This window comes from Serinus canaria, chromosome Z (genome assembly GCF_022539315.1).
Source record: "Serinus canaria isolate serCan28SL12 chromosome Z, serCan2020, whole genome shotgun sequence".
NCBI lineage: Eukaryota > Metazoa > Chordata > Aves > Passeriformes > Fringillidae > Serinus > Serinus canaria.
The window spans coordinates 53429762-53443195 of NC_066343.1; the positions used below are offsets into that span (position 1 = coordinate 53429762).

At 38.1% G+C, this 13434-nt stretch overlaps 1 protein-coding gene across 1 annotated transcript in view; it reads left to right on the plus strand.

Moving 5' to 3' along the window:
• Nucleotides 1-13434, plus strand: part of TENT2 (terminal nucleotidyltransferase 2) — a 46665-nt gene that overhangs the window by 20105 nt on the left and 13126 nt on the right. The window contains exons 11-12 of the mRNA XM_050986657.1: nucleotides 334-377; nucleotides 6307-6443. Coding sequence (XP_050842614.1) covers nucleotides 334-377; nucleotides 6307-6443 — 181 coding nt within the window. The remainder of the gene's footprint in view (nucleotides 1-333; nucleotides 378-6306; nucleotides 6444-13434) is intronic.

The following is a 13434-nucleotide window of genomic DNA, read 5'->3' on the forward strand; positions in this document are numbered from 1 at the left end:
CTAGATGATTTTCCTGTAGCCATGAATTCTGAATATGAATTTCAGAAATAAAGCTGTACCCAGCTGCTATAGAATTTTTCATGCCTTTTACATATAGTAGTATCTTGGTAAGACTTTTCTTTAGCTGAATAAACTTCCTATAGTACTGTACAGTACTAAGTACAGTAATAGAAATGTTTGCCAAATAACTTATGTTACAAAATGCACGAAAGTGAAGTTCTTGATAAATGTTTTTAAGATAGAATTTCAATGCAACTCTTTGGTGTAGTTGATATGATATTGCTTCCATGTGAATTACGTGAATCACAGCAACTTTGACCTTTTTTTTTATAGCCTTACCTGAACCCATCCTTCCATCCCTCCAAAAAAATTACCCAGTAAGTGTTTCTTATGGATTTACTACATCATATATATGTGTGACCCTGCTTATGTAAATATATGAACTCTTAACTGTCTCTAACAGATTAAGTTGAATTAACAGTTCCAGTAGGTCAGGTCATTGATATGCCAGACCTAAGTGTGAAAAAGATTATTTGCTGCTTTTGATAATTTCTTTAATGAAATTTCTGTTATGCATGGGAAGATCCGACACACAGTTAGAAGAAAGTGCTAATGAAAACCACTGACCTAGTTCTCTTTTTGCTGGCCTGGAAATATCCCTGTGTCAGCTGTAACTTTCTGGTTCCTGTATCTTAATGTGTTTAGTAGTGCTTTTTCATTCAGCTCTGTTGCTTCAGAATTCCATACCTTCCTACAGCTATTGAGTTGCCTGATATTTCCATGTGCAGAAAATGAGTCATACATGGATTACTAAGGAAACTTGAGACATCACAAAATTTTATTTCAGTCCAAAAAGAAAACACCTTTTTGGAACTTTGCTTCTGTAGTCAGATCATACTCTGTTAATTTCTGGAGAAGTCAATGAATCAGTATGCTTTGGTCCATCCAGAATTAGGAGTGTTATTAGTGAGATTTAATCTAAGAAAAATTATCTAGAAGTAAGAACTGCCCTCCTAAATATTTGCCTGTGCACAGAAGTGCTATTGCTGAATAGTTCTTTGCTGTAATTTATTTACAAAAATTTCCTGGTTCCTTCCTCTTTACCTGTCTCATATGTGTCAGTTAAAATTTTTCTTTATTCATAGTTGACATAATTTGGTGTTCCTGTCTACATATGGGGTATTTTTTATTGGTTGCTGGCAATTGTGCCAAGCTAGTATCAGAAAGCCTTTCTGTCTTTTGCTTGTATTTCCCATAGTGCTCAAACGGGAATATTTAGTGATGCTGAACATCAGGGAGAAAATACTGTGGTGTCAGCCATTTTGGGTAATTGAGATAATTGAGATGCAGGAGAAGGCATTGGGCAATAATTCACTGCAGTTTTATTTATGTGTTATAAATCTGCTTAGGGATACCTTTACTATATTTTTGTGGTCTTTATCTTTCCTGTGATTTTTTTATGGTACTCTCTACTTTCTGGTTTCTTCATTGGGAGTGCTGAAGAGCTTTTGAAGCTATCTTTCATTTCTTGTATCCTTAGCTTTATCTGATAGGTTTTTGAATTGCTAGATTTGCTAATTACATTTCATTAAAGTTTGTGTGCTCTAGTGTTCTAAGTTTTGTGAAGCATGTTATTTAAAGAAAAGTGTTTAAACTGGCAACTTTTGACTATTCTGTATTTATAATGCAGACATTTATATTTGTCTTGTTCAAACTTTGGAGAGATCTTCAGAATACTATACAAAAATTACTTCCCTCAGTCATTAAAGTAAATGTATGCAGTGCATTAAGCTGAAAAATCTAATTAATCTAAATGCAGAGTTTTATCTTGTGTTGTGTGAAAATGGTAAATCACTTGCAGGTGAGCAGTGCTGTAAGAACTGCATTTTTGCCCTGTTCTGATACAGATTATCCTTGGTTTTGTTGTACTTTCTTATATTTGGAGAATAGACTAGATATTCTAGAATTGCTAACAAAATTAGAAGAATATTTTATGCGTGCTTACTGCAAACCAAATTGCAAGTATGTTTTTGATCTACTGTCTCCATTAGGAATATAATTAAGTATTTAAAAAATATAAAACTTGAAATTTTTGAATACTGATATTTTGAAGGAATTTAAATTAAAAATATGGCAAAACAATTTTTGCCTTGTGGCTTGCGGTAATAATTAAAAAGCACAGGCAAATTTCAATATCAAAAGAAACCATATATTTTTATTATTGCAGCTGGTCAGAGTTGTGTCTCTGTACAAAAATTATACAAACATACTGCATCTTCCCTATATACATCTACCCACAGTTTTTCAAAATCAAATTTGCGGCCTGAAAAAACTTCTGTGATCTGGAGGAAACTTCTTATCTTGAATTATTGGCACCACATAGGAGAGACATGCCTATAATTAGGAGGAAACAAAAGACAGAATCTGTGTCTCAGTGAATCCATACTACAAATGTGAAGGGTGAGAAGTCCTGGAAAGCCACCAGATTTGCCCACTTTTGCATTCTATTGTCGTGGGGGAGTTTCCATCTGGCACGAAGCGGATGTGTTTTGCAGACACTAGTTTAGGGGGAGTATCAGACCACATCAAATGCAGGGTTGTATTTTGGAGTTTCCTATGCCCCCTAGCCAGATTAGGTAGATGAAAATAGCCCACCAAATGTGTTCATTGGTTTTTCAGTCTATATAGTACATGCTTCCATGTCAGGACTTCATAGATAAGCTCTAGAGAACCTGTGGTGGATTAAACCATTGCGGTTGGTGAACACTGCTGTCAATGATGCTTATAAGGAAACTTGTGCCTTATAAGGAAAGTTGTGCCAACTTCAAGAAGTCTGGTATTTTAACTGAAGCCAAGATGAAATTGGGTTTCCATGAATGCTCTGGATGGTGAACTTCAAGGACTCTAGCATGAGCACATTTTTGTTTCTGCTGCCTCAGCTTCATGACATGTCTTGCAAAGGGTGGGGCAGAAGGTGGGATGGTCCTTACCATGCAACTCAGCCTTGGAAAGACGCAGTTTGTTTCACACTGAGTTGTGCTTTTCAAAGATGAGTTAAGTACTCATTTATAGGACTGGTGAAAAGGATATTTTAGGCGTGTCAAGACATTATGCTGATGTTACAACTAAATTTTTTTGAACAAAGGATCTTGTACAATCAGAGTTAAACTCACTATTCATCAAAAATATTCAAATATAAATCTTTTTTTTATGTACAGTTGTGTTCCTTTCCAGTGTGTAAGGTGGAATGAGTATACCTAAAAGCATTATGTAACTTGAACATGAAGCATGTTGCTGAATACTGTTTCTTGAGAAATCAGCCAGTCAAGGTGAAAATTAGAGATCCAGCAAAAAAGGAAAAAGACTGTCGAGCCTCTCTTCTGGGATATCTTAAAATAATGGAGAGCTCATTTATATTTGTTGCTCAATCAGATCCTGAATCTAATTTCTGTCTCTTAAGATGGCTTGAGGCAAAGACACAGTAAGCGAAGTAGGGACTAGTTTTAATAGAAGCTGAATCTTTTGCCTTCCAGAGCAAGTTAAGGAAAGAAAATGTACTTCAAAAGGTGCTTTCTAATTCCATTTTTGTAGCAACCTCACCTATGTGCGGAATCTGTAAGCCGTACCTTGTTTTGTTTGTCTAGTTATTCCCTGAGTCCCTCTAGTGGGAAGGAAAATACTGTTATCCTTGTTTTACAGCAGGTGAATGGAGATGAGTTGAAGCTAGGGGAGTATCATGGATTGTCTGTGGCAAAGCAGAAAAAAATAACTAGGTGTCCCTTAGCTGGTCTGATCTCTTGTTCACTGGACACAGAGTGATTCCTTTGTTAAGAAATGACCTTAAATTATATTGTTGGTAATTGAATTATTGAATAATGGTATATCTTGACAGAAGCTGTCACTGAATCTTGCCAATTTTAAGTAGCAATTAATTGGCTTGACATGTAGAGCTTTCTAATATGGTAATAGCAAAGTCTTACATAACAAATTTTCTGTATTTCAGAAAGATGAAACACTTGGTTTTGCCTTCTCTGTGGGGTGATCAGCAACCCACAGTGCATAGAAAATAAATCTACTAACACTATCACAAGCATGTGATTAATACATTGCTTTAGTTTCTCTTAATAAGTCTTATTTTCTTATTTTCTTCCAGAAAAGTCATATCAGTTATGCCTTCTATTTTGCAATAGTTAATAGTTTTGAATAGTTATCTTTTTAAGAGCAATTTTTATAGTGACATAACCGCTAAACCAAGCGGAAATGAGAGTTACTTATGTGTGTCTCTTAAACTAGGTGGTTGGGGGTTTTAATAGATAGCTGCTCTAGCATGTAACCTGTGTTTGTAGTAATGCACATGTCTAGAATAATATGTGTGTATTTTCTTGAAGGCAAAAGCCTTTCTGAGTAAGAACATCTTTGATTTGTCTGATACTGTATTGTCTGTCAGTAAAAAAAAGCTTGTTTTTATGAAAATAATAAAATAAAGCCTAACTCTTTAGCTGCTGAGGATATCAACCTCACGGTGATGGCAGAATTCTCTTGCAATTGAGAACTTCTCAGGCAATTAAATCTTCAAAGTTTAAAAAAATTATTCTTGTCTTCCTTTTCTACTGCCTCCAAACACTTACTAATTGTAGTCGACATCTGTTGTAATTTCATTGCACTTCTGTTTTGTATTTTTGTAGGTCAGTGGCCTGTTTTCTTCTTACTTTCCCCATTCTCCCTTGTATGTTTCTTCATCAGCTGGTGTACTGCTAATTCTGAATTCAGTTGTTCTGACTCTTCCTTAGCTTTCTGTATGGATGGGCAAGGAGTGACTTCCATTGTAGTATGTTTCTGATGAACTTTAGGGTTAAAACTGTATTTACTATATGGCATTGGAAAAACTGTTCCTTTCTAGATCTTTGTATACTGCATATCTGCTTTTTATATCTGTGTTTCCATTGTTTTGGTGTCTTCTGATGATCTATAAGCTGTTAAATTCTGAGCTTTGTGAACTAAAATAATGTTTTATGAGATCAACCATTGAAATTTTTCTATCTCTAGAAGAATGGCTTTTTTTCCCCCAAAAGGTGTTGCACACAGGAAGTTTTGCTGGAGCTGACAGAAAGTAGATGGGAGTCTCAAACTTTCCAGTCCTAGTGGTTTTGTCACTTAACAGTGCTTTTCTCAAAGGAAGTAGTGCCAGCTGTGGACATGGAAATAATACTACACTATGTAGTACTTCTAGTGCTATTCTAGTACTATAAAGTTTGAATCATGTCTGATACTACTCTTAAAAAATGAATGGGCGGGGAGGGGAAAGAACATATAGTAATAAGTGAACAGGTTCCTAAATTTACATAAATGTGTGTCTTTATGTGAATGTAATGTTTGGTTCTGTGTATCTTGAGTTCATTTTTAGTAAAACGCAAAACATTGCTGTAAAACAGCGTTAAAACCAAGTATCAGCAAGTTATAAAAATGATTCCTGTACCAAGAGGAGATAATGTTTACTTCCAGTCTATCAGTAGAAATTAAAGGATGCAAAGGACACTGAAACAGCAGGGCAGTTCTAAAACCATGTGTATTTAGTCTTGTATAGATTCCTTTTTAAGCTGGCAATAGTGCTTTCTTTTCACAGCAAACCTGATTTTTTTCTTACCCCATCATACTCACCCTCTACCCCTACAGAAAAGCATACTTCAGCTGAAATGCAGCATTCTGTGTATTCACATGTTTTGTATAACTTCATTGCTAGTTTGGGTTTTTTTGTTGGGTTTTTGTTTGTTTGTTTTAATTCTTGGCTAGAGGAAGTCATACTTGCAGTCTGTATGCTTATTTTGTGGGTGAATGCAGGTTCATTCATATGCAGTTTTTAACTGGGTGCTTAGGAGCAATGTTAGGCCTTCCGTCTGGGTTATTCCTGTATTTCAGTTAAGCTATGGGAAATTGGCAATAGGTGCATTAACTTCACCTATGTATTTCTCAGCTGAACTGCAGTCAGCTGAGTATAGGCTCAGCTTTTGCTCTTGTGTTTTTAAATGCAAGTCTAGTTCAAAGATTCCCCCATGTTAAAATTCTTTCTCTTGTATGCTCCTGTGCAAGATGATTCTACCTGCGTTTAGGGGAAGTAACTAGTATTCAGTGGGGCAGAATAGATATAGTCCTTGGCTTGTATGTAAGTTGTCCTTGAACTTACAATAAGCAAACAATAGGCAGCTTTCTTATTGTGGAAAATACATGCATCTGGGTTAAGGCTATCTCTGTGTATATATATATATATATGTATGTATATATATACACACTCTGATTTTATTTTGACAGGAATGTTTTGATCCTACTATGCAGTTGCATTTTGTTCATCAAGCGCCACGTACCATTCCTCCTTACGTCTCAAAAAATGGATCAAGCCTTGGAGATTTGCTAATAGGCTTCTTCAAATATTATGCCACAGAATTTGAGTAAGTAATAAGCTCATTTTAGTGGTTTAGAAGATGTGAAACTTTGATTCCTTCTATTCAATATAGTAACACTTTATAACCCTTGAAAGAAAGAAAAGCACAAATGCAGATAATTGTAACAATGCAAGTAATTGAGAGAGAGGAAGGCTATGAGTGAAAAGGCTAAATGACAGCAGGAATGCCAGTAAATTGTCTGATATCTTCTAATTAGCTAGGCATTCTTTCTTGCAAAATAGTTCCCAAAAGTTAAAGAGCTTTCTCCTTTAAAAATTGCTTTGGTTTGTTATACAGTTACACTATTCTATAACTGCCTATTCCTGTGTGAGATCCAATTCTTAGCTGTCATTTAAGGTATCAACTGTGATATGAATTATTTGGACCTTAAAAGCTGTGCTTGTCTTTTGTCACACTCAGTCAATGGAGGTAACTGGCCAGGTGGCTCCTTACTTTGACTAGAATATACATCTGTGTAGGCCTCACCTTGTGAAGAATTCTGTCATGTATAATTGTTTCACTCACATTATTGGTTTGCTAGAATCTGAGTTCAATTTTGGCATCTGCACTTCCTTATATAAGAGAAGCTTAAGTTGTGAGGACATCTGAAGCCTTAAGTTAAAAATGTTTTGCCAAATTGTTACTCATGTATTTCTGAATTTCTTAGGAAAAATGCTTGTTCTTATAAAATATCAAATGGTTGTATCTCAATTGGCCTAAAGATCTTCTAAATAATTTCTGAGGCAGTTGTTTGATGCATGTTGCTGTCCAGTGTATGTGCATCATCTCCATTTCTTGGAAGAAGAACAAAACAGACAACTGGATACTCATAATTTTGGAAGTGTTCATAATTCACTTTAATATATGAAGTGAAAGACTATAAAATCATTAAAGCATTTCTGGGGTGTGCATCACATGCAAAATATGTCAGCTAAATCCCTATGGCCTGTAGTAATGCATGAGCCAACTGCATTTTGTGCATGCTTAAGCCTGACTGAAAGACTTTCATGTAAGAGATTTTCTTTCAGTGATCTCTGCAGATAAGAGGATGGTCTTTTGTCTTAAATGTTTCTCCTGAGTACCTGTCTTTTCAGCTGACAAGGTGATGTTTGCTAAAGAGGCAAATGAGAAGACAGTGCTGGAGGATAACCTTAGATTCTTAATTTGTGTGGGATACTACATGAGTCTTTTACTACATGACTGTGCAAGCTGTTAATCTTCTTATATGTGAAAGTAAATATCTTATCCACTAAGGAATTTTCTGGTTTGCCTGTGCAAAATACCAGAGATGATCTTGTCTAATTACAGGAAAAATACCTCGTCTGACTTTTGGGTTTGGGTGCTTGTGAATGTAGTCAAGACCAGATTTCTGCCTAAGTTGGTGGCTGGTCCAGAATGACTTCATTTTTGTCTGCTATTAGAAAGGATATGCTAAGACATATGCAGACCAAAAGTTCTGCAATATCAGTGTTTGAGCTGATGGCAGTGCCTAAATACTATTTTTCTGATTATTATAAATCAGGAAAAAATACTGCCTAGATTTATTCATAGACATTCAGAGTAGCTTCTGGGTAAAAGAAAGCTTGAAAAAATAGATAGTGAAGACAGGATAGTTGATGATGTCAAGGGAAGAAAATGTTTCAAAAAGCAGCTGAATAAAAAGCATACCTGATGTGTTCTTCTAGTGTTCAGTATCTGTTAAGGATTTAATCATTTCACTTGTGATATTCTGTTTAAAAAAGAGAAAAAAATACCAGTAAAAACAGCCATTAGATTTCCTGTGTTGAAAATGCTGCTATATAGCTGAGAAGTTATTTGAGGAAAGTATGCACTTAATGCAGCAGCCTTTATTATTTTTAACTCTTTCTGTTATGGAAATAAAATTTAGTCAAGTGTACTGTTTATCTGTTAATTCCTGTCAACTAAAAAGGAATAGGATTAATAAAATTCCATGTAGTTTCATTGACTGGAGAAGACAAATTAGTGCACCATAGGGAGGAGCATGAGCATGGCACTTAACAAGTTTTGTGTGTGTGATAGCCAGCCAGTGAAAGTAAAAGTAGTCTCATGCTAGCCACAGGACGCATTCCTTTGAAGTTACTGATGGAAACAACAGTACAAATGAGAATGAGGGTAAGAATTAAATACATAGAATCACAGAGTAATAGAATATGCTTGATTGGAAGGGACACATCAGGATAATTGAAATCCAGCTCCTGGCCCTGTAGATCTTCCCGAAGACCCTGTGCCCAAAGCATTGTCCAAACACTTCTTGAATTCTGTCAGGCTGGTGTTGTGACCACTTCCCTGGGGAGCCTGTTCTACTGCCCAGCCACGCTCTGGGTTAAAAATAGTTTCCTAATATCCTAATTAAACCTCCCCTGACTCAGTTTCATGCTGTTACCTTAAGTCCTGTCATGAGAGTGAAGAGATCAGTGTCTGCTCCTCTTCTTCCCCTCATGAGGAAGTTGCAGACTGCAATGAGGTCTCCCCTGTCTCCTTTTCTCCAGGCTGAACAGACCAAGTGACCACAGCCACTCCTCATACAGCTTCTCCTCAAGGCCCTTCATGGTCTTTGTTGCCCTCCTTTGAACACTCTCCAATAGCTTTATATCTTTCCTATACTGTGGCACCCAGAACTGTCCCCAGCACTCAAGATGAGGGAGGTGAGGCTGCCCCAGTGCATAGCAGAACAATCCCCTCCCTTGCCCAGCTGGTGATGCTGTCCCTGATGCCCCCAGGACACGGGTGGCCCTCCTGGCTGCCCGGGCACTGCTGACTCATGCTCAACTTGCAAATACACACAACACAGGGCTCTCTTAGTTCTGTCTTGCATTGAAGAACTACAGTTAGAGTGTGAGTGTTCCTTATCTTTGCGGTAATAAGTAGTTTTTTCACTGTTTGTTTTCCCTGTGAAAAATTTACTAGTGTCTTTATGCACCAAAATTCTGAGATTGTATTTCAGACAGTGTGACTGTTAAATGAGGCTGTATTTTTATGATCTGTACTGGGCCACTGAACTTTCCCTACTGGACTGTCATGTGTTTGATGAAAAGATTGCTACAGAGAGTGTGACTTCAATTTTTGTAAGCTCCTATCTGTGGAGTTGGCTGCACTACCAGATTTGATACACAGGAACTATTTTACTGAATGAACAGCATGCAATCAAGGATGATTAGATCATGTGCAAAGATAATCATTTTGAACGGAATAAATCACTGTAGCTACCTATCTGGAATGCTTAAGTACTGATCTATTTTACATGTTATCATCAGGTAGATAAGAGAAGATGGACATATATTGTTTTAAATTTCTCCCTCACTCTAGCAAAGGCCATTAGGTATTTCAGTTAAAATCTGTGATTTTTTTTTTTACTTGATGTAGGACAGGATGGGCTTAAAGAGTATAGCAAAGGAAGAAATAGGAGCTTTGCATCCTGTGCAGTCATGCATAAGTCCTTGTGCTGTATTTATTTTCCCTTATGTTTTTAAACTGTTTTATTTATTTAGACTATAAGTTGTTTCAGAAAATTGTTTATTGCTATGTATTTGTACAGTACCTTTTCCAGAGTCTTACTCTAGGGTTTTTAGTGTGTCCATAAGAAATAATTTTTGTACCCCTTCATCCCTGTCCCCAAAGAAATATGGTTTGGAAATTGCAGCATGTATTGGAATTGCACACCATATATGGCAAACCTGATTTGCCTTTATGGTTGTATATTTATCTTGCCATAAGAGTTCAAGTCTGTGTAATGCTTCTTAGGATACAGCTGGCTATGGTAGTGTCTTCATTTTAACTTAAACTGTTTAAAATTGTCCACTGATTAAGTAGTGAATGTAATCAAGAAAAAACTGTAGATGTTCTCTGGAGCAAGTATTTGGGAACATGTTTACCAGCTTCTCTGAAGGAGGTGTCTGATTTCAATTCTGCAGCTGTGAGTGAAGGCAGCAGGTTTTCACTTGACCGTCTTTGTACAAAGTGAGACCTTGAAGCAAGGTGTTGCTCGCCTGAATTTATTGCTTTGTGATTTTTTCCCTTAAATTTACCATGGCCAGTTAAGTAGCAGTTGTTTAAGTTGTTTTACCATGGGCACCATTTATATATGGTGCACATGGTAAAAGTTTGCTTACATTTTAATGACAAAATATAAAATTTCAGCAGGAAGTTGCTTGCAGCTCTTTTCACAATAGCATTGGTTAGGTAATAAAGGGATTATTTTTCATACTATGTTGAATTAAATATATTTGTAACTTGTAGCCATCTTATTGTGTTTATACAAGTGGCTTTGATTTGTAAGAATGCTCTGGAAAAGATAAGTTTTTTATTCTGTTTGTACTGTAGTCATACAAACACTTAAAAATGCCTAGTCTCCTCCTTTCAAATACTTGCTTTTGTCATGAAGATGACATACCTAATGCATTCAGTGACAACAGAAATAACTGGTAATTGAAATAGCTGTTTAAATGGCAGTGTTAACTTACGGATAGAAAATGTGTGCAGGGAGAATATCTGCTTTATGTTGGCAACAATGAAGTTATTATATGCAAGCCAAAGTGGCTAAAATTTACACACAAATATTTGCTATTCATAATTAATTTCTAATTCAGTATGATCTTAGTATCAAGACAGTTCTGTAAGACTGTCAGAGAAAAGAGTTGTTTTCAAATTAAATTTCAATTCTAAATAAAGGCTTTCAAGTTTCAAATTTAAATAAAAGGCTTTTTAAACAGCCAAGAAATGTCAATTTTTTTGGTGCTTTTTGCTTAACCAGTCTATTATAAATGCATTTATTTTTTTTGCTGAAGGATCAAGTAGAGCCCAGGAAGAAAAGAATTCAAGAGAAGAATTACACATTTCAAGTGAAACAGTACTGCCTTGTTACAACCAAAAAAAGATCATAAACGTCTTGCAGGGAATGTTCTCCCTCTCTTCTCTATATATGTATTATCATCTATCCTCTTCTATCTTATATCATATCTTGGTCTCTCTATATTTTCTCTCTTCTCTTCTCTCTTTCTTTTCTCTCTCGCTTGCTCTCTCTGTTTCTTTATTCTTGTCTCTCTCCTTTCTCTCTCTCTTCTCTCTCTTCTATATCTTCTCTCTCTTTCTCTCTCTATTATCTCTTCTTTCTCTCGCTATGTTTTATCTTTCTCACTCTCTTTCTCTATATGATTCTCTTCTCTGTCTCTCTCTTTGCTCTCTCTATTGGATCTCTCATTTCATCGCGAGAGGGCGAGCGGGAGGCAGGAGGGCGTACACGCGGGGCGCAGCGCGGCACTCGGGAGAGAACCGGGCGCGCACGAGGGAGCGCAGGGGAGCGCACGTAGGGGCGAGAAGAGCGGCGAGCAAGGAGGGAGATTGCACAGGGAGCGAACGCGGAGCCGGAGAGCGCACTCGGTGCTCGTCGCGTGACGAGCGACGCCGGCGCTCAAGCTCCGCGCAGCGGGCGAGAAGCGGGCGCGAAAGAGGGCTCTGCACTTGGAGTCTCAGCTGCTCCGTCACCTTTTCGTCACTCTGTCTCTCACCGTCTTCACTAGTGCTCTATCTTTTTCAGCTTGCTCGCTCTCGTGCATCTGTCTCTGCCACTCTGGCTCGCACGCGTGCGTCGCAATCGGGCCGCATCTTGCGCCACTCGGTCGCGCCGCGGGCGGTAAAAGGCTGGTATCGAACGGGTCGCGAAGGCGGGAGGCGGACTCTGGCTGCCTGCGGGCGCTCAGCTTTCGCTCCTCGGTGCTGCAACTATTGCGCTCACGCTGCGAGCATCTTTCTATCACGCGTCGTTCTCTACTGTTCGCTGCACTCTGGCTCTCACTCGGCGCGCACGCTGGAGCGACGCGGCGCACGCGGGCTCGCCGCGGGCGCACCCGGGCCGCACGAGAGCGCGTCAAAGCGGGGGAGCGACGCGGGCGCGAACGGAGCGCGGGCGAGAACGCGAGGGAGGAACGATGGGCCGCGGACGCGGGAGATCACGCGGGTAGCGCACGCGGGCGAGCACCGTAGGAGCGAATTAGGCGCTGCACGCGGGCGAGGAGGAAGCCGCTTCTCTCTCTCGCTCTCTCTCTCGTTCTCTATTTCTCTCTCGTTTCTCTTTCTCTCTCTTTCTCGTTCTCTCTTTTCTCTTCTGCTCTTTTCTTTCTCTCTTTTCTCGCCCGCTTCGTATCGCTCTCTCTCTTTCTCGCTCTCTCTCTTTCTCGCTCTCTCTTTCTCCACCGGCCTGGATCTCTTGATTTTTAAGTAAGCTTTTAAAAAAAGCAAACTGTAAGCTTCTGCTCGCAGCATGTGTTCTTAAGCTGCAATTTAGGCTTGTTTGATGCTCTAAGCACAGGGGTTTTGTGTTTTGTCTTTTTGTGTGTGTGTGTTTGGTTTTTTTTGAGCAGTTCATCTGAATTAAGCCTGTATTGATGGTTGATTATTAAAAGACATAATAGGAAAGTATTTGATGCTTGACATTATCTCTGTTTATCACAAAAGTAGTCTACTGTGGGAATTAAGGAGAAGAAGGGATTATAGGTTAGAATGGAGGCTTTAGTGTGTACGTTGAATGCTAGAAAAGATCATTGTCATTTCTAATTTTCTAAAGAATATATTAAGAGAAAGCTAAATATACACACTGAGGTATCCTAGATCTCTTTCATGTGCTGTGTCCTGCATTTTTTATAAATAGGCCCTATTCATAAATATACATGTTCTGTGGAATTACAGTTATTCAAACAACTGAGTTCCATAGGAGGCTTTAATTATGAGTTGTATTCAAGGTAATTTGTAAAATTACCTTGAATACAGTCAGGATTTTTAGCTGTCTTGTCATTGTTGACTTAATGGAGTTACCACAGCAGATCTGTGGTCTAGGGAGAACAATTCTTTCAGATTTCACTGATGAATGAACTGATGACAGTATTTTAATTTACAGTAGATATCTACAGATGTACTGCTGGTGGTTGACATACCCAGCCCAGCTCTTCTGTCAGGTGTATATAAGACTAGTATAGCTGGAAGC